At 41.1% G+C, this 20625-nt stretch overlaps 1 protein-coding gene and 1 long non-coding RNA gene across 2 annotated transcripts in view; both read right to left on the bottom strand.

Moving 5' to 3' along the window:
• The window catches only part of cobl (cordon-bleu WH2 repeat protein), a 31429-nt gene extending 21957 nt beyond the window's left edge, over positions 1-9472 (bottom strand). Inside the window, exons 1-5 of the mRNA XM_068755721.1 lie at positions 9047-9472; positions 7079-7289; positions 4623-4851; positions 4241-4285; positions 2802-2890 (exon numbers count right to left, since the gene is read on the bottom strand). Coding sequence (XP_068611822.1) covers positions 2802-2890; positions 4241-4285; positions 4623-4851; positions 7079-7289; positions 9047-9261 — 789 coding nt within the window. The 5' untranslated portion in view covers positions 9262-9472. The remainder of the gene's footprint in view (positions 1-2801; positions 2891-4240; positions 4286-4622; positions 4852-7078; positions 7290-9046) is intronic.
• A 9508-nt stretch (positions 9473-18980) lies between these two features.
• The window catches only part of LOC137917608 (uncharacterized), a 9490-nt gene continuing 7845 nt past the window's right edge, over positions 18981-20625 (bottom strand). Inside the window, exon 3 of the long non-coding RNA XR_011106666.1 lies at positions 18981-20512. This is a non-coding gene — a long non-coding RNA (uncharacterized lncRNA). The remainder of the gene's footprint in view (positions 20513-20625) is intronic.

Raw genomic sequence — 20625 nt, 5'->3', positions numbered from 1 at the left:
TTTTTCAACCACGCCCGGTGTCACAGCTGATTAAGTGTTCTCACAGATCTGCACTTTTGAACCAGTGTAACAACCCAACAGTGACGTCATAGTATTTTTGCACACACCATAGTTCATCTTCCTTTACTACATGAATTATAAGTGCTAAGTTGCAAGTTTCAATAAGTTGCGCTCAGTACTAAGCTAGCAATACACTACTGCACAAAAATATTTTACATTTAAGAGTACCTGGTAAATGTGCATGTAAAAATGCATTAGCCACAATATGAATTGAAACATTAAAACAATATGAATTGAAACAACTGTGAGCTGCAATTGTACTAGTACTATTGCAGCTCACAGTTTTTCGGCTCCTAAACTGTGGCTTTTTTAAATGCCATTGCTATGATTAGGATGTTAATGAAGTCGATAGGAGAGTTTTTCTCTGTGCGCTGAGAATGCTGCCATTCTGCCATACATAAGTTACTCACTGACACGTCTTCTAAAATCGAAACAACTAAAGAAAACCAAATATATTCTGTATTTTAAGTTTCTGGCACAATGCTCTCTGAAAATATTCATGTGCTTTGACCACACACAAACACAGTAGTTTGGCCCCTAATGAAACAATTACAGATAAGAGCTTTTTAGGCTTTTAGTGCCAATGTAGCTGAGGTAGAGTAACCTGATGCCCTCAGGATGATAACATTGTATGTCCATGTGTGTGTGTGTTTGCTTGAGTGTACGGATGCATGTGTGTGGTCCGATAACAGTCCCAAACTAAGACACAATCCTATCAGTGAGAAAAAGCCCAGCTGCATGTAAGCCCCCCTGGAAAGGGTGACATAGTTGAGAAAACGCTATATGATAAATATTAATTATCTCATATAAATCACTTTCTGTGTCTTCTGTCAACGCAAAAGTTACATTCTGAATGTTAAATTGATGATCCATTAACTTTCCCTTTTCAGTGCCTTACTTGTGTGTCGACTCATCCGAAGCATCTAATGCACACAGTTCAAACCTCTGACAGAAGGACGATAAGGACACAGAGGCAGAGGGACTGAGAGTAAAGATGTAGATTGGTGGAGAAGTCGTTCCAGAATCTGCGCTCACTTCAACAGTGGAGTGAACCTGAGAGAACTCAAGAGTGCTTTTCAAGCTAATCTAATCAAGAGGGCAATTTAATGATCTACGCTGACTGTTGCTGCTGAACCATGGTCCATAGCTTTGAAATCAAATTAACGTAACTGAGTTTTGGATATAACAGGTAGAGAGCTGCTTAATGCAGCATCTACGGGCACATCTGGTTTAGTAGGTACTTGATCAATTGTTTCTACCAGCTGTACAGTTTTATTTTAACCAATCGCCTCATTTTGATCATCATCATAAACCATATATATATATGTCTGATGCAATGCCAAAAGTATAAGTATCAATATATGGTACTGTTCACCTATATTATTCAATATTCATTTGTAAAAAAAAATAAGAATATAAAAAAACCAACAACAGTAAAAACTGAATAAGTGCATGCGGCACTTCTGGTAGCCCTGTTAGGGCCTGCACGGACCTAAAGATAGTTGCTGCCCTCTAGAGGACATCTGTCAATATTACCTCATGACAGATCGTCAGCTGGAACCTATGACGGCGGGTGAGAGGCGGGGTACACCCTGGACACGTCGCCAGCGTCTCATGGACAATGACGAGAATTACAAAAACAACAACTTGTTTTTACATTAGTGCTTATTATTCATCCATCACTTGTTTCCCATAACAAGTTTTGTTCAGTAGAGGATAATGCTTCATTGTTTGCTCTTGTCTGACTGAACTCTCATCTGATGTCCTTCAGAGCCTCTGTGGATGTTTGCAGCTCTGCCTGCTGACTCAGTTCAATATCTGCTCTAGGCTTTTTGTTATAAGACGCCTGTCTTTATAACACCTGCCAATGACATTGGGAAGAGATTATGTTGTCGGCAGTGTTCAGATGTTTCTGTAACATTGCCAGAAATGACCTTTTTTGACAAAACTACATTTCTTCAAATGTTCTTGTCTTCATAAGAAGATATACGTGCTTTGATGACTTATCAGTTTCCAAGTTTCCTGTTGCGCCTACGTCAGCGATGCAAGATATTTGTATCATCTTACCTTCTCCCTCTATTTATTGTAATCCACTTTTATCGACTCAATATCAATTCTCTGTCACCATGTTGGCTCATAATGCACTTTTACCTTGCATGTGTTGGTGCTGCTTTATACTGATTATTCCACACCATATGTTAATGTTTGGATTCATACTTTAACAATATTTTCCATCTCTGTGAGACAGTTCTTGTACTTTGTTCTTGTATTCACACTAAACTGTATCCAATCAAACACAACCACACGGTGCACTCAAACGCAGTTAGCCTCACACATCCAGACTTGATGTGGACTATTTCATAAAAATGTGGCCGTGAACATTTCAGAGCCCCTAAAGGTTATGCTTTTGAATCTGATATGTAAATTATCTCTAATGGGGAAAATGTAATGCTGATCAAAACCACATAACCATTAATCCTGCCTCAGGGGTGAAGGAATAATTGTGAAAAGCAGGCATGATTAAACATTAATTTAAAAAAGTAATTGCATAACTTCATACTTCTTGTTTGGTGCAAACAATAAGTCACTTCTGAATCTTGTCGACATTAATGCTCAATTTAATTCTGCTCATAAATCACAATTCCAACATATTACTGCATATGTGCCTGTCCAATGTAAATTATGATGACGTAAACATTTTTAAATATAAGGGAAATTCACTTCTTCTGTAAATACAATACCTCGGTTTTCCTCCTGCTGAACTGGAAAAGACTGAATAGGCCTTTTTTCTCTGTTCTGTCCAAACTGGTGGTGCTGGAGCGGATGGAGTCTACAAGAAGAAAGCCAAGAGGAAGAGGAGCAGGAAGGGAATGTGAGTGACGGTGCCTCATAAAAGCAAAGTCATAAAGGGAGTCAGGTTCCTTGGATGAAAAGGTCTGTGACTGTTTTAGTAGAAGTGAGTATCAAATTATCCCAGCATGCATCAGTTAATTATTTTAGCAGCAAACATGAATTGCTGTCAAGGTTGAATACTATAAATTTGCAATGCAAATGGTTTGAGTCCTTCAGCGTCTAGTTGAATATACTTACTAAAGAGAGATAAAGAGTCGCTTTCTTCGTACTCATTTTAATGCATCTTTGAACACAGTGGAACCTCGATTCTCGAACGACTCGGTAGTCGACCAAAAAAATTGAGTTTAAAATGCCTCGGAAGTTCAACAGATTTTCGGAGTTCGAACACACGAGGGGAGCCGAGGCGACCCGAACAGATGCGAACGAAGGCGGAGTCTACCCGAGTAGGTTCAGTTTGAGTCGACCTGCCATAGAGAAAGAATGTGTCCAAATCTTTTAGCTTTGTGTGCGTGTTATGTGCATCTTAGTTATGGATCCAAAGAAAGGCAGCAGTAATATTACTGGAAAAGAAAAGAGGAAAGTAGTGAGAACAACTGTTGAATTGAAGAAGGAAGTATTCGGCAAATATAAAAATGGTGTCTGTGTCTCGGATTTTGCTGTGCAGTACGATCTGGAGAAATCAACGATGTTGACCTTTCTTAAGAAAGCTGAGCTAAAGAGAAGGAAAGAAAACCCCAGAAGGACAGTTACCCTGTCATTTCATGTTATTACCCCTGCCTCGGCGGAGGTAATAACTGTAGAAATGTAAAGGGGTATTTATCTGGTGCATAGGAACGGATTCATTACATTTCTTATGGGAAATATAGTTTCGGTTTTCTAACAATATTACGGAATTAATTATGTTTGACAACCGAGGTTCGGCTGTATTTAATACTCAACCACCGTCATTAATGATGACCTGACTGAGTTTTCACAGCAGAGGGCACAGTTGCTTTCTTTTTGCAATAGACCTCTGTCTAACCTTCACAGGCAACAAAAGCAGTATGTAAGACTCAGGGAGACAGAAAAGACGTTACAAAAACCACATAGAGGGCTATTTAGATTCCTATAATAGAAGCGGGAAATGATGTTAATAATGCATGATTTCAATATTATAGATATTTCTATTACATCACATCAAATATTTATTTTGACTTGCATGTCCATTATAGTAAAAGGTCTGGGTTAATAAGCAAGCAGCACTATGTTAGGTTGAAGGACTACATTTTGGTTAGGAACAGGAACACTAAACACACTAAGACAGACGTGGCTTCGTGGTGACTAATACCTGAGTAGTTAAGAGTGGGAGCAGAAGCCATTTTAGGCTGGAGAACTGTAAAACATGACAAGGTTTTAAAAGCACATGAATGACTGGCTTGTGTCAAAAAGGATTAATCACACTCACAGCATGTGCTACAGTAATTAAAAATTACAATTTCATGTAATACCTGAATGAGCAAAGTCAGTATCCATGACAAAGTAATGCATCTGATTTCATGAATTCACCACCATTTACACAGACCTTTACTTGAAGTTTGGCTCACTGTTGAGGTTGCGATCAAGACAAGGGATCTCACATAATCCATAAATTGTTAAACTAACATGTAACTTTCATTTAAAGTGATTGAGCACAAAAAGAAAATGACATCACAGTTAAGGTCGATGTTTACCTAGGTGCTGATTGTGAACGTAGAGATCCTTGATCTCCAGCTCCGTCAGAGATTTGTCCAACTGCAGCTCGTGGCGACTGACGCTGTCTTGCAGGAGCAGGACATGTGCAGGATCAAACTCACACTTGTCACATATGACTGGTATCAGAGCCTGGAGTGGTACCAACGGGTTGACCCGAACGACTGCCTTTTGACCACCGTGGTAGTTCACCAACAAGCGCACTGTTTTCTGATAAACAAAGGGGAAAACAACTGGATGAGCAAAGAAGGTCAATCGTACACATTGTTTTGTAATTGGTTGCACAGCATGGACTTTGTCTTTTATTTATTTAAAACATCACCATGACAGGTCAAAATAAGCACCCTGGATTAAGAGTCACATTTTACTAAAAATAACAGACGTGATGGATTTGATTATTTAAGCAGTTCTTGTTGTTTAAGTAAGTGTTTAAACGTCTTAAGATAAGATAGTCGATAATAACTCAGTGAGGTGCTATCTGAAAATAGGGTTGCAATATACTTGAGGTCAAAACATCACTAAATAAATGAAGGATTGAATGAACTTTTATAACCGTATGAACTTCTTTCAAGATTGATTTTCTTATACTGATCAAAACAAAACATGTCAAATAAAATGTGCATTGAAAGGAAGAGCAGAGAAAAAGAAATGCATCCAAACACAGATCAGTAATGAGTAACTAGTAGTTAGACGAAGGTTTCTGACAAGAATGGGATAATTTAATAGACTAAAGATGGTGATGCCTGTGTGGGTTTGTGCATATGCACATATGAATACAAGAAAATTAACATCAACATCCATAAAGATAAAAGAAACAACTCAGGAGTCAAGGTGGATGGATGTCCAGTACATCACTGAAGGAAAATAAATTTTTATGTGAGAAAAGAGAGGACAAAACCTTCAAAAGATAGCAAGCCAGACCTGTTGGGGGTTCTCAGAGCATTTTCTAATGCTTCAATATATTTTCAGTATATATATATTTTAACGAAACAAATTTTAGAAGTCACTTGAAAAGTCTTTGTCATCAATATGTTGAAGCTGCAAAATGCTTATTGAATGAAAACATATATTCTAAATTAAATATCTAAACTAGTAAACTAACCCTGACCCTTATGGACACAACACAGAACAAGAACAAGCTGTACTGTCAGGAACAGCAGCTGCTCATGAACGGTGCACAGCAACACATCGACCTGGGGCCATAAAGCACCTGCATCAATATAAAAGCTGTGGTTAATTACACTGTGACACTGGTATCACACTGAGGCATCTCATTTAAAGAGATCTTAACACATTCGAGCATCAATGAAGTTTTATAATTTCTGACAGCTCTTTCGTTCCTCAGGTGCCAGTGAAAACCATGAAACGGTAGTTTCATGAGGTTAAAGTCTGTCTCTTAAAAGGAATTCATTGAACCCCTGACCGGATGCAAAGTTGACACATGTTTAATGATTGTTTGCTGAATCCAACCAGTGACTTCTGACAATATTATGCTGGTATTAAATTATATTGATTTTTAAGAAGGGTGCTTCTTACTTTTTCTCCAGCCAAATGAAATTAATGATGGTAGTTTTATTACAGAAAAAAATCCCAATTTCAGCATAATACTTAATGATCATTAAGTTCCTTAAACAATTTAAGAAAAAACGTAACATTTACAGACTTCGTGAAAAAAGATATGGAGTGTTTTAGCAGAATGCACTAACTCTAAATGAATCCTTCAAATAAGCTTAATTTAAGATCCAGTTTATCGCAAGTTCATTTAAAGAATACGACTGCTGGTGCACAAAAGGAAATAGGGATGTCTGATAATAATGTCTAAAGTAGTGCCGCTTCTTTGGCCGGAACCCAGGCAGGGTCAAAGGGGGAGAGAGCAGCCAGTGAGCCCTGAGAAGAGCAGCGAAATAATGCATGGTAACTAAAGGTAAGGCACTCATCAAATATTCAAACTGTAGGAGGAGAGAAGAAGAGAGGTAAAATGGAGAAAGAAAGCGACTAATCCTCACAAGACAGAAGATAAGCTGAAGAGCTTCGAAAAGATCGCAAGAACACTGGGGAGGTAATAAAAGGAGAAAAAAGCGAATTTAAACTGAGATTACTCCACTGTCATGCTGGGCCAGTTTAATCCCATGCTCCCTACCTTAGCATGGGCCTGCCTTGCGTTCTGCCAGTGGTCAGAGGTAAAAGGTAGAAACAGGAGGGATGGGTATTACACAGGGCTATTGGCTAAGGAGCTGCACAAAAGTGACATGAATTACTGTTGCACCAACACACTGTATGGGTAGCGTTGGGCTATTTTAGAAAGTTCTTGCCACTCTAATTGTACATGCATGCTAAAATATTAAACGTCTCAGAAAACCATGAGAACAAGCATGACGTCTAAAATTCAAAATACACATCTTACGACATCACAGTATCAGAATGTACTGTTGCTCACCTCTGGTACTTTGGGCGCTGGCCTGCGCGCCGCTTTCTGCTCCCACACTTTCTCCTTGATGAGGACGCAGGCCACGTTGAGGGAGCCCAGCAGCGCGTTGGGCTTAAACCCTACCGTGTGGCCCTCAGGGGACAGCAGCTCCAGGGTGTGCAGCGCTGGATTCAAGTGGTATCGGCTGCACAGCTCAACCAGCAGGTCCATCAGCGCCTTGCTGAGACAGGGAGAGACGGGTGGGAGTGAGAAAGTGAAAGGCAGGGAGGGAGTTAGGGAGGAGGAGGAGGAGGATAAACAGAGAGGTTAAAAGAGAAGGAAGCAGGAGGAAAGATAGGGTTACAAAGCCTTCTTACCTCTAGATGCAGTAATGAGAACAGAAAAGACTTTATGGAACAAAACAGAGACATACCTGATGTGTTTGGAGGGGAAGCCAATCGACAGACAGAAAGTTTAGCATTTCAAAGACTGAGCTGTTGAATGTTAATAGCATAGCTGTTGACCAAATATCTGAGTTGCTTCTGCGAGGGAATTCAAAACAAGGGCAGAGAAAACTAAAGCAGTAGATGGCCCACAATAAAAAGGCAATCATAAAAAACAGTGTCATCGTAATAGTATCAGCGAGTACCTGCTCGCTGATCACGGCATTGCTTTGTATGTGAGGTGGCCTGCAATACTACAATACTACAATACTACCTGTCAGTCCTCACATAAAGGAACCAAGAGACTGTCTCTGATGCTTTCTGGGAACAGCCTGATCAAATGACAGAACTGAGGGCGATGCCTCTACAAAGGAAACCATTGACGATTCCTAACACATGGACATGTGTCCTGTGCCGTGTGTGTGCATGTGCTTCTTCTGCAGACTGCATGTCCATCCAGAACTCACGAGGATATAATGTAGTATTAAATGCATGGGGTAAAGGTAAAGCTCTCTCAGCCAGGCGTTGCTCGTTCCCACGGAGCTTCAGTCTAAATCAGGCATGGGCAAACCCAGGCCCGGGGGCCATATGCGGCCCGTTGGTCTTTTTAATCCGGCCCGCCAAACTTGTCCAAATTATATCATTAAATAAAATTGTATTATAATTAAACCTCATTCATTTGACCTTTTCTCTGTAATGATACCTGTAAAAGGCCAAATCCTTTAATGCAATAGCTTTCATGTGTCATTTATATTAGCTCACACAAATACTCCATCCATCTGTTCTTGGTCCGGCCTCTCTGTCAAATTTTAGAACCTATTGTGGCCCGCGAGTCAAAACGTTTGCCCACCCCTGGTCTAAATGTTCGGCATTTAATCAGAAGCTTGTCCACAAAAATGTAAATATGTTGACATGAGGGCACAAAAACAGTTTGTTCATTCATTTCTTATCTTCAGCTGGTTTAGTTATTCCTGTTCGCTCAATAAACTCATTAAACTGTGGTGCCGCTGTCATTTCTGTCCTGTTTATGACCATGTGAAATGCAACTGCCAGGCTTTGATGTTGATACCGTCACCATGTGAGCTGTAGGCGCAGAACACGTGAAGCTATTTTATCACATCATATATCCTGTGGTGAAAAACAAGGAGCCCTGACAACTCATGGGTTTCTGTCTTCTATATACCTCAATGTATATTCCTGACTCTTACATATATAATGTGCAGGAAGGTCAGATGTACACACACATTAAACTGTAGAAAAGCATTTAAAACATGCCTTCTGACTTAAAGTGGTTAAAAGACCACCTGTTTGCTTTTTATGGGGGGGCCACTGGCACAGCAGCCCAAACACACCCAGAGGCCACGGCAAGATGATGTCTTCATATTTATAGATACACTCATGTATCTGTGGGTGGATGGGCATTTTACAGTCAAATAAAACAACATGTAAACATATTAAACATGTGAATAAGAGAAGGGTAAAAACTGAGCTCATTGAACAAGTTGAGGACAGAAGAGGGACACACCCAGAGTAAATGCCATCTCTGCCCTCTCACCTGCCATCCTCAGTGAGGGAGGTCTGGTATCCCTGAGGCAGGGTCAGCTGGAAGTTCACAGCGGGTCTCAGGAAGTCCTCTCTGATGTCCATCCCTGCTGTCCCACCCCCATCAGGGGCAGCGTTTCGGAAGATGTTGCGAGGGGCAGGCCGGGGGGCTGGCGGAGGATGTGGGGCGCTGTCCTTCATTCTACGCCTGGGAGATGACAAGTACATAAAACACAACCGGGGACATCATTTGCAGGTTTGAACATAGCACAGCGTGTATTGTATTATTATTATTCCTAAACTTTCCAACTCAATACTTGGACAGAATCTCATTCTATGTCTCTGCAGACATTAGAAATGTGTCTGAAAACCATCTGATACAATTTGCAGTATTCAGACGCTTGGGTTCATGCCATGCATATTTTAGTGTATTGACAATCGCTCAATAAAACATCTCCATAAAAGTGTAAGTCGCCCCCGGGCCCTGGACTGGTTCTTCTGCGTGTGGCTCTGGTGGGGACATGGTGGTCGTTCTTGGGTTGCTGTAGCTGCTTGGGGTGATCTGGGGGCTTATGTTGCCATTGTTGGGTCCGGGATGGCTGCCCCGTTCTTAGGTGGAGGTTTCACGCATGCCAGATCCACCACTCCAGCACCTATTAAAACTCGTTTAGAGAGTCAACCCCGCACACAGATCTCTGAGTTAGTGGAGGTTGCTGGGTCAGTGCTTGTGGCTCTCACTATGCTCTCTCTCTTTTTCCTCAGATCTGAGAACTTGGTGATCCATACTTTCCTCTAGAGACGAATGTGAACCTGGTGTATTGGGAAAACTCTTGGTGATGATTGGATGGAAGGGGTAGAATTAAGGGGCACAAATAAATCCATTGCACTTTCTTCTCAGAACACTGTGTATTTGTCACTTTTTGTTTGTTCATGTTGTATGTTCACTGCGGTGTGCACAGCCCTCTACGGCGGTAAGCAGGTAATAAAATCAATAAAATAGGAATAGGCTAGGCTGCCAAGAGGGCAGGTGACGGTCACAATCACTATAAGAATAAAAATTGCATAGAACTCCAGCAGTGACTGACGTTATGTCCGTCACTGTGGAGCACGAATGCAGACAAGGTAAAAATAATAATAATAATAATAATAATAATAAAAAAAAAAATCTCCATAAAAGCGCAGATAAGAATCACACTCCAACCCCATCAGTGTCCTGCAGTATGCTCAGATGCTGCTGTCTGACCTTGGCTCAACATAAACTGTACTTAGCCAGGGACAGCTGCTCAGACAACAAGCAGACGCTTCAATCTGCCAGCAATGACAGATATTCTAAAGCTCTCATTTCAGCACGCAGTCCCTCTCTGTCTTCACTGCACAAATATGAGCCTTCGATAACAAAAGAAAAACACACCACTCACGTCAAAGAGAGTCCTTGTGTTGATTAAGTGTTCCAAAACTGTTTATTCAGAGCGTTTATTAATCCAGTTCCAAGGGTTAGACACAAACTCTCTCTGAGAGAGAGAGAGAGAGAGAGAGTGTGTTTATTCTGCTGGCGTATAATCCAGTTTCCTTCAAGGCACTTCTGTGCAGAGTAAAGGCACAGGAAGAATGTAGGCCGAGCATCGCGCAGTGCGCGGACTCTAACCTGGCCCGAGTTAACCATTAACAGCAAAGTCTCATATCAACTAACTATCATTGACTCATTATGCAATGTTCTCCAGTGCATACGTCGCGGGGATGACAGACTATATTTACCAGGATTGAGAATAATCTCGCCCCGAGTCGAATCACAGTGCAGATCATTTCTAACCACTACCTGCGAGAACTCTGACAGACAGTGTCCTTAAAAAAAATATTTGGCTCAGTCACAAGAAACAGAGAAAATACGTTTTTTTTTCCATGAGAAGCAACATTTTAAAGTTGGAAGTTGTTTATGTTTCTGGTGAATTTTGAAGCTTAACTGAACTGAGCACTGTGGAACTGAGAGACTGGACTCGAGCCAGGATGAACATAGTCAGCTAGTATCCTTCACCACAGCATCTCTCTCTCTCTCTCCCTATCTCTCTCTCTCTTCCATCTCCCAAACACACACAAAGACTTCTTTAAGAAAATCTTCTCCCACAGAGTTAGAATGATCAGGCTTGGACATGAAAGAAACAGAGTGAAGCCCTGCTCCGCCGTAGAGGGCAGGAAGTGCTGAGCTACTGCAGCGACTGAGTTACAAATGGGCTCACACACACACACACACACATACACACACACACACACACACACACACACGCAAACACACAAGGTTACTAATGGATCTTTTAAAACCAGTCTGTTCTTTTCGCTTGACGAAGCAGCATTAACAAGGATATGGTTCCTTCAGTATCCACAATCCAATCTGTTATTGGTCTTCTTACAAACTGGGATGTGTCTTTGTTTAGTTTTGATGTGTTTATGTGTTTATACGTGTAATATTAATGATTTCAAAAGTAGTCTAAAATAAACCTATTATGTTCTCATCTCAAGTCTCCCCAATAAGTGTACATAGCATTTCAACCTAAAAACTGACACACTTGTTGGTGATGGAAATTTACAAAGCTGTCAAAATACAACAATTTTAAATGTTTGGCAAACTCAAATGTGAAAGGAACAACCTGAAAGCAGCACGGCCTTTACCTTTAATTCAGTAACAATAAACAAGCTGGAAACAACTTCAAACAGGGAGGGGTAAATATTCATTTATTATTGACTGTGATAAAAATTAATCTGCTCACCATGGGGATGCAGGGGACTGGAGCCTATCCCAGCTGACTTTGGCCAGGAGGCAGGATACACCCTGTACAAGTTCCCGCTTTACAGGGCCTATAACCCATCAACTATATTACATGCTGCTGGTGGAGGGAGGAAGCCGGAGAACCCGGACGGAACCCAATCAGACACATGGAGAACATGAAAACATGAACAAAGTCCCAGGTCCTCAGGTGTATTTGAGCCCACATGGATAAAGCTCAATTAATTAAAATATGAAGAACAGTAGCTTTAGATTTTTTTGGATGTTAAGTCCTCCAAGTGATTTTCTGAGGCAATGCTGGCTGCTGGGAAGCATGTTGGCGCAGTGGTTAGCACTGTTACCTCACAGCAAGAAGGTTCTGGGTTTGAATCCTTCATGTGCAGATTTTGGATGTTCTCCCCGTGTCTGTGTCTGTGTGTCTGTGTTCTCCAATAATCTGGTGTCTCTATTGTCCTGCATCATGGGATAAAGAGCAATATTGGTTTGTTCCTTAAAATCATTGATACTTAAGACCAGCTGATGATTAGCAGAAGACTTTGACGCTTTTTTAAATAAAACAGGACTTGAATAAAGTAATGGAACTGCATTTTATGTGTTGATGAAATACTTCAGATGACAAAAACTGTTACTACCTTGCCTTTGCCCTTACAGTAGCATGCAAGCAGCGGTAATAGTGCAGGGCTTTATGCAGCCTGCCTGCCATCCTATCTGGATGGCTTGTCTATCTGCTAGTCCCTTTATCAGATTAGGCTCAGTCAGACTACCTCCTCTCTGACCCAAATACAACCAGTCACTCCTGGTCAATGCCCCAAGGATGACTCAAGTCTGGATGTGTGAGGCTAACTGCGTTTGAGTGCACTGTGTGGTTGTGTTTGATAGGATACCGTTTAGTGTGAATACAAGAACAAAGTACAAGAACAGAGATGGAAAATATTAGGTGGTTAAAGTATGAATCCAAACATTAAAATTTGGTGTGGAATAATCAGTATGAAGCAGCACCAACACATGCAAGGTAAAAGTGCATTATGAGCCAACATGGTGACAGAGAATTGATATTGAGTCGATAAAAGTGGATTACAATAAATAGAAGGAGAAGGTAAGATGATACAAATATCTTACATCACTTAAGTAGGTGCAACACGAGTTTCTTGGAAAGCAAAGTATGTATCTTCTTATAAAGACAAGAACATTTGAAGAAATGTAGTTTTGTCAAAAAAGGTCATTTCTGGCAATGTTACAGAAACATCTGAACACTGTCGACAACATAATCTCTTCCCAATGTCACTGGCAGGTGTTATAAAGACAGGCGTCTTATAACAAAAAGCCTAGAGCAGATATTGAACTGAGTCAGCAGGCAGAGCTGCAAACATCCACAGAGGCTCTGAAGGACATCAGATGAGAGTTCAGTCAGACAAGAGCAAACAATGAAGCATCATCCTCTACTGAACAAAACTTGTTATGGGAAACAAGTGATGGATGAATAATAAGCACTAATGTAAAAACAAGTTGTTGTTTTTTTATTGCAATTGACCATGAGATACTGGCGTAGTGTTCCCCGCCTTTCACCCATAGTCAGCTGGGATAGGTTCCAGTAACAGCCGTGACCCACAAGGTGAATAAAGCAGCTGTAGATGAGACGATTGAGGTCATCTCATCTACAAGAAAATGGATGGATGGATGGATGGATGCTGTAAGACACTTTGGTGTGTATTTATTTTTCATACGACCAGCACATAAATCATGACTCAAGAGGCCCCTGATGATTCGGGTGAAATCTGACGTATCTAACATGTTAATTAGAGCTGTAAGATAATGGAAGGAGAGTGACCTAAAGGAGACTAAAACAAAGGCACAAGGCGCTCAGTTGTTTGAAGGGGTTGACTAAAACGGCAAGGCTGATAGTTTCATTTCAGTGAATCTCGTGAATCCTTGATCTCAGACGAGAGACTAGAACAAAGTTCAGCGGTAGTTCTCTACTAGATTTGCTCTAGTGAGAGAGCAAAATGAATTCAAATCAATGCAAATATATACATATGTATATATATATATATATATGTATGTATATAGTTTAATTGTGTGATATTGCTGAATAAAAGTAAAAGTACATAACAGTACATAAAAAATGTATTGTATCTTCAAAACACGGCATGTTATTAAAGATGCAGGCAAAAAGGGACAGCATCAACAAAGTAATCCTGCACTTCAGCACCCCCCCCCCCCCCCCAGAGCTAAAGCCACAATTATCTGTGTGCACACTTGAGTTTAACCTCCTCCTTAGATGGACACAGTTTGAATGCCACACAGCCTGGACTATGCCACTTCCCTCACATACACATGCCATCCTGCTACCATAGCCAGCGTTGCCCTTCGGTGTCATGGTGTCCCCATGGCAACCTATATTTACCCCGCTTGACTGCAGAGGACCTCAGTTTAGTAGCAGCTGTGGAACTACAGCCTAACCCAGGGTGGGAGAAGCAGAAATGCAGGACAGAGACTGAAAGACTGCCTGTTTCAGAGGCAGTGAGGACTGGAGACATGAGACGAGTCGTGTCAGCAGCTGTTAGGAACACAAGCCTCCGAGTTCAGCAAATGTCCGTGCTCACGTTACAAACTGTGCTGTTATCAGGTGTTGTTAGGACAGTGAGCTAAGAGTTACTTGTAGTTCTTACTTCAACTTTGTTGGCATGCGAGCCCATTCCTTTACAGGGGTGCGTCACACCTTCATGTGTCCCGCCGGATCCCAGCTATACATTGGTTCCTAGGCTTATACCTGCAGTACACAAACCATGGCTAAAATCCCCACCCCATTGCACTCCCAAGTAAAGAGGTTTAATGATGACAATCTAACCCCCCCCCCCCCCCTTACAATTAAAGAACATTGAATCCAATCTGTAAAATATTCATTTTCAAATTTCTGCTTTTCTACAAAGTTTAAGTACGTCCATATTTGTTTTCCTTCTTTTGATCGATGGCAGTGGTTTTTATGTCAATGGAAAAAATCCCATCAAGTTTCATGTGGCTCTAATTTGCACAGTGTGCAAAGTAACCCCAAAAATCCTAATTCATAAACAAAAAAATAATAATACAGTTGTGAAGTTTTGTTGTGAACAAACACCAAATAAGGTCACATTCCTTACAAAGGCATCAAACACATGTGCCCATGTTTCATAAGACAATAGCAAAGCGATTTTTAGTTTATTAAACCCTGCATTGGTAATATTGATTACCAGCTCATCTTCCTCCATGTGTTTGCTGTTAAACTGCAGCAGAACTACCCCCACCTTGTACCCCACCTCAACCACTGATCAAGGGAATTTCAGAAAACAGCATATATATATGCATGTATTGTGTTATAATAAAGAGAGTAAAGGAGAAAAAATAAACCCATCAATTCCTTTTCCATCTTGAAATTGTTTATTAGGATGCATGAGACCTGGTTTATATTGTAATTAATAGATAACTTATATAAGACTAGCTAATATGTTCAGCAGGGGTGTAAAATTACAGTAATATTACGTAATCCAAGGGAGATAAAAGGAGAGTGCCACACCTCAGGCGGTAATTGAATTGTTCCTCATTGGGATCAATTAGGTTGTTTACACGACTGAGAGTTAGTTAAAGTGTTTTCAATCTGGATTAAACAATTACCTTGAATAAGATAGCAACCAGATATTCAGGAATATCTGGGTCACACCGACTCACTGGAGAGAAATGCCCTCACCTCCACCTCCCCTCTCTTGACTCATGCAATCATCTCGCCCACTTGCGATCAGTGACAGAGGCGTGCGCTAAGTTAAACATGAGACCGGTCCCAAGAATAACTAAATTCTCTAAAAACAGGAAGCCCCTTGGAGACCTTAATTGAATCAAATATGATGGACGGAGCATTTCCTGTCTTTCCTTACCATCTAAAATTCTAAATTGTTTATTGTCATGCAGCCGCTTTTTCAACACAGCCATATCCAGCAAACCTTTAACGGCTGAAGCGGCTCTATTGAATGACGTCAATGAGGTTTTCTCCAGTGAATCATGGACAGCCTTGGAAAAACCAGGTCTCCCTGATGTTGATTATGCACTCAGTAAAAATCATTCAGCTTTGCAGTCGAGTTAAACAGTATTTTCCTTTTCCGCCTGTATTCGTCAGTTGATTTCCGTAAATCATGGTCTTGATTCTCTGCAAGCTGCACCATGGTATGAACAGTGCACTGTAAAGCTTGTGGGTGGTTAAGATTGATAATAAAGGTTAGTAAAAAGGAGGTATGAGGAATTCTCAGGTGGCACAAAGCGCCGCATGGCCGGAGGGAAATAAAGGTACAGTGGAGGGGAACAATCCAATATTAGACAAGAACAAAAAAAGGAAAAGAAGTGGAATGTAGAAGCAGAACAGCAGGGAAAGATAATTAGTCTCTGGTCTCTAAGCTGTGTGTTTAATTAGAGACAGCCCCTGCTGAGAGACTACAAGAAAATATTTGTGGTACGATTGGCTGGCGTTTACAGGCAGGAATACATAATATGAGCCTTCACAGAAACTTGAAAGTGAAACATCCGATATAAATTAGTGTGAAGTGTCTTCAAAGAGGTCTTCAGTGTCTCAAAACTTCAGAAATATGACAGATGAAAGAAGTTTTTGTGTGATGTTAAACGCATGCTGTCAATCTGTCTTTCGCTCTGACCAACCCACATACCCGCAGATTTATAGAGAACTGCAAAATCTCAGGAGCCTCCAACAGCTGCAAACTTGGATTACAGACACACAGTCATACAAAGTTCTGATACACAAGCGCACAGTGTTGGTAAAGGTGTCTGCCAATGTCGTCTTTGACGAGGGACAACGTTTGGCAACCATCACAGATGGGGCGGCACTGAGGTCTATGGCGAACCAGTCCGAGTACAGCTGGTCTAGGTGTCTCTCAAATGTTTCCAGTGTTTCACAGCATGACTGTGGAGTAGGTGCAGCATAATCACAATATTAAATCACAATATTGCTGTAACTGTTAATGTAATTCAGATTAATGAAGACTGTGTTTACAGCAAACGTGAAGAACAAAGAAGTCAGACGTTATCTCGTGCGTCTCGTGGACCAGAGCTGAACTACCATGCTTTATCAGTCCTATGTTAATGTATAGCTGTTTTCCTTTTTATGAATTGGGCGAAGGTTGCCCTGTGAGCTTTGATCTAACATGGGGTCCGCGAGTCTGTACTTTGGCCAACCATCTATCCTTGAAACGCAAGCTGCTGGAGGCATAGCATCCACACCCTTTCTATTTAAAGCTGGGCGGTCCGTGAAATGGATGCAGATATTACCAGATGCATGCTGTATGTACCACTGCCAAAACGAAATGCTGACAGGAGATATGCATAACACTGTATATTTAGTTCTATATTTAAACCACACAGAAATAACCCTGACTACCCACGTGAAACATTTTCCTCTCTGGCTAAACAGTCTGGCTTCAAGCAGAAGAAAGAAAGAGGGAAGCACCTTTGTCTCCAGGGCTAAACCGACCATATGAGCCTTCAACTTCTAAATTAGGAGGGTACTAAGTGGGCTTTGGGTCTCCATCTGTTTCAAAATCTCCCATCATTTGACATACACATATCACACATGGGAGGATTTTAAGAAACTGCATGGACTGATCAGTTTACTATATATGGCACATGCAAAGGAGGATCCTGCTGAGAGTTCATTCACACTGCAGCTAGCAACTAGTGTTGATGTGATGATGCCCCTTAACATGCAGCATTCCCCGTTGCACACAGGCATGCATGCACCGTGCAGGACTGCTGCTAGTCAATAATTAACTTTGGGTGTGTGCTGCAGTTAAATGGATAATTATTCTTTATCTGCATTTATCTGCAAAATCTGTCAACACTGACTGGCTTTAAAACCAAACAGACAACAAAAATAATGTCCAGAAAACAGAGGCATTTCAAAAAAAAAATGTTTGCACTACTAGAAGTACAAGGCAGATGGTTGCAGAAATCCAGATGTTGAGGGAACGTAGCATGAAGTTAAATCCGTACATCCGACACAAGTATTTCCTTAAGGGTGTGGTTGGTTAAACATCACTGGGGACTGAACCTTGTTATCCACCACACATGTTTGTGTCTCCAGAAAAGACATAGTGTACATAAAAACAGAGCGAGAGTTAGCTGCCGCTGACGACTGGGCTCAGCAGCCTCCTGGTGAGCACAACACGATGCAGACGAAACTCAGGCTTCAGGCACACTGAAGCCAGTCTGATGACAGGGAGCCCCGTGCAGTGGAAACTCGCAGGCGAGCGGCGGCTTTAAGGCTACTTATAGCTGTCGGATTAGGATTGTGCTCTGTCGTAAAGTAGCTACTCCTTCTGTGACAAAAAAAAAAAGAGAGATCCCGACACAAAGGGAGTTGTCATGGTAATTTAATGGACAGAAATGTCCTACACTGAGCCCATGAAGACGCGATTTGGTTCCACTCCCAGGGGACGGCGAAAAGTCTAATTGGTCATTTTGGCCAAAAATCTCTTATTAAAATGACAGTATTTAAGAGGATTTGGTTCAGAGGAGACACAGACCAAACCTTGATTCCTGCTCATTAACACTTTGAATCAGTGCCACGCCTGTGTTTGTCTGCACTACATACGCTGCTATTGAGCTTTTAACACACACCTACAGTGTGCATGGAGTAATAGTACCTCAAAGGATAATACACTACTGTATACCCACTGTATGTGCAAATTTAAAAATGTCTCAGAGTTCAAAAATGGCAACAACAACAACAACAAAACACCTTTTAAACATTTTCCTTACCATTACCTTTATGCACTTGTAATGAACCCTTCAGAAATCCCACACTGACTGTAAATAACTCACAAGCCACTGAAAACCCATTCGTTTCCATTCATTTCTAGGTCAGACACTGTTCGCCTTCCACATGGGCAGACCTGTATGGACACCGCTCTCAACAGTCACATACTTTGGCATTCAGATTCACAGCCAGCAGTGGTTTGACATTAAGGTGCTGACTGATGATTGCTGTTTTCATAGTCACTAATGTATGGGTGGTAAAATACTGCCAGGCCAGCGGTGGCTGCATGCTTAACTAAACGGCTGAGGTTGGAAGAGAAGAGCTAATATGCAATACAATATCTGTTTATACTGTTTATATGCTCATCCTGCAGGGCTAGAAGGTCATTTGCTGCTCCATATATTCATCAGAATGTAATAATTGCTTATTAGCAGGCCGATGGAGGAATAGATGTCTGCACCTGTGAGGGAATAAAAATCAACTTTCCAGTTTGTATCACAGAGAGGTCAACTCACTGAGGTCACAGCACATAATGTGATGCAGTTGATTTATTTGAGTCTGCCTTATTCAACATTGATTACCAACATCCTGACCCTGGTAACCTTTGCCTTGAATTTGTAATAATGACTTTATAGTAGTCAACAAATGTGCGTTTCGATCACGATGAATCCGGATAAAGTTTTAACTGGATCTACTTCTCATTTCACGATATTAGAGCCAAACATTTAATAAGGGGACTCTTTTTGATTCACTCTCCAGTTGTATTTTCTCGGCTACACAGTGGCGACAGTGTGATGTCTCTATCCTTCCATTACCATACTATGACTCAATAAAGGCTGCACCCATCCAACTCTATAGTTCAGTGTCCCAAATCCAGTAATGACAAAGCTTATAAAATGGTCCAGGGCTGTTAGAACATCATGAACTGTCCAATATACTGTATATAATATATATATATATATATTTATATAACTTTGTACAGTCATGTATGATAAACCTTATCCCATAACCCAGAATCTGCTCCAGAGTTTAATCTGACAACTTTCCAAACATACAAACAAGGCTGATGTTTTTGTTGGGTTTGACAATAATATGATCCAGGCCGACGCTGGTCGGAACAACACCATTAGGGTCACGATCAGACGCAGCTCCAGCTGCTTTTGGTCGGCCTGTCTGGATTCTGGAACACTCCCTGTTGTCACTACTAACTATAGCAGCTCTAAAAGCTTTCCAGTGCCGTGGACTCTGTCACTATGAATAGACAGTCAACACTTGCTGTGTTAATAGATATGTTTGCAGTATCCATAGGGGGGGAACAAAGAATAAATAATATCATGGCAACCTTAACACTGACATACATCTAAAACACTATAAATCAGTGACGTCATGCATTTGATGTTGCTTCAGAAGCGCAGTCGGCGTTTATAGCGTCTGTAGACTAGATATAAAGAGAATGAATGTGCGCACTTATTTTGTGATTTTTTTTTTTTCCCTCCCCTGCAGAATTTCTTTTTTTTTTTTTTTTTTTTTTTTTTTTTTTCTTCTATTACCTTGTCTGCATTCGTGCTCCACAGTGACGGACATAACGTCAGTCACTGCTGGAGTTCTATGCAATTTTTATTCTTATAGTGATTGTGACCGTCACCTGCCCTCTTGGCAGCCTAGCCTATTCCTATTTTATTGATTTTATTACCTGCTTACCACCGTAGAGGGCTGTGCACACCGCAGTGAACATACAACATGAACAAACAAAAAGTGACAAAAACACAGTGTTCTGAGAAGAAAGTGCAATGGATTTATTTGTGCCCCTTAATTCTACCCCTTCCATCCAATCATCACCAAGAGTTGTCCCAATAGACCAGGTTCACATTCGTCTCTAAAGGAAAGTATGGATCACCAAGTTCTCAGATCTGAGGAAAAAGAGAGAGAGCATAGTGAGAGCCACAAGCACTGACCCAGCAACCTCCACTAACTCAGAGATCTGTGTGCGGGGTTGACTCTCTAAACGAGTTTTAATAGGTGC

Source organism: Brachionichthys hirsutus, chromosome 3, assembly GCF_040956055.1.
Source record: "Brachionichthys hirsutus isolate HB-005 chromosome 3, CSIRO-AGI_Bhir_v1, whole genome shotgun sequence".
Classification (NCBI taxonomy): domain Eukaryota; kingdom Metazoa; phylum Chordata; class Actinopteri; order Lophiiformes; family Brachionichthyidae; genus Brachionichthys; species Brachionichthys hirsutus.
The sequence above is the reverse complement of the archived record's forward strand: the minus strand, read 5'-3'. Positions and strand labels throughout refer to the sequence as shown.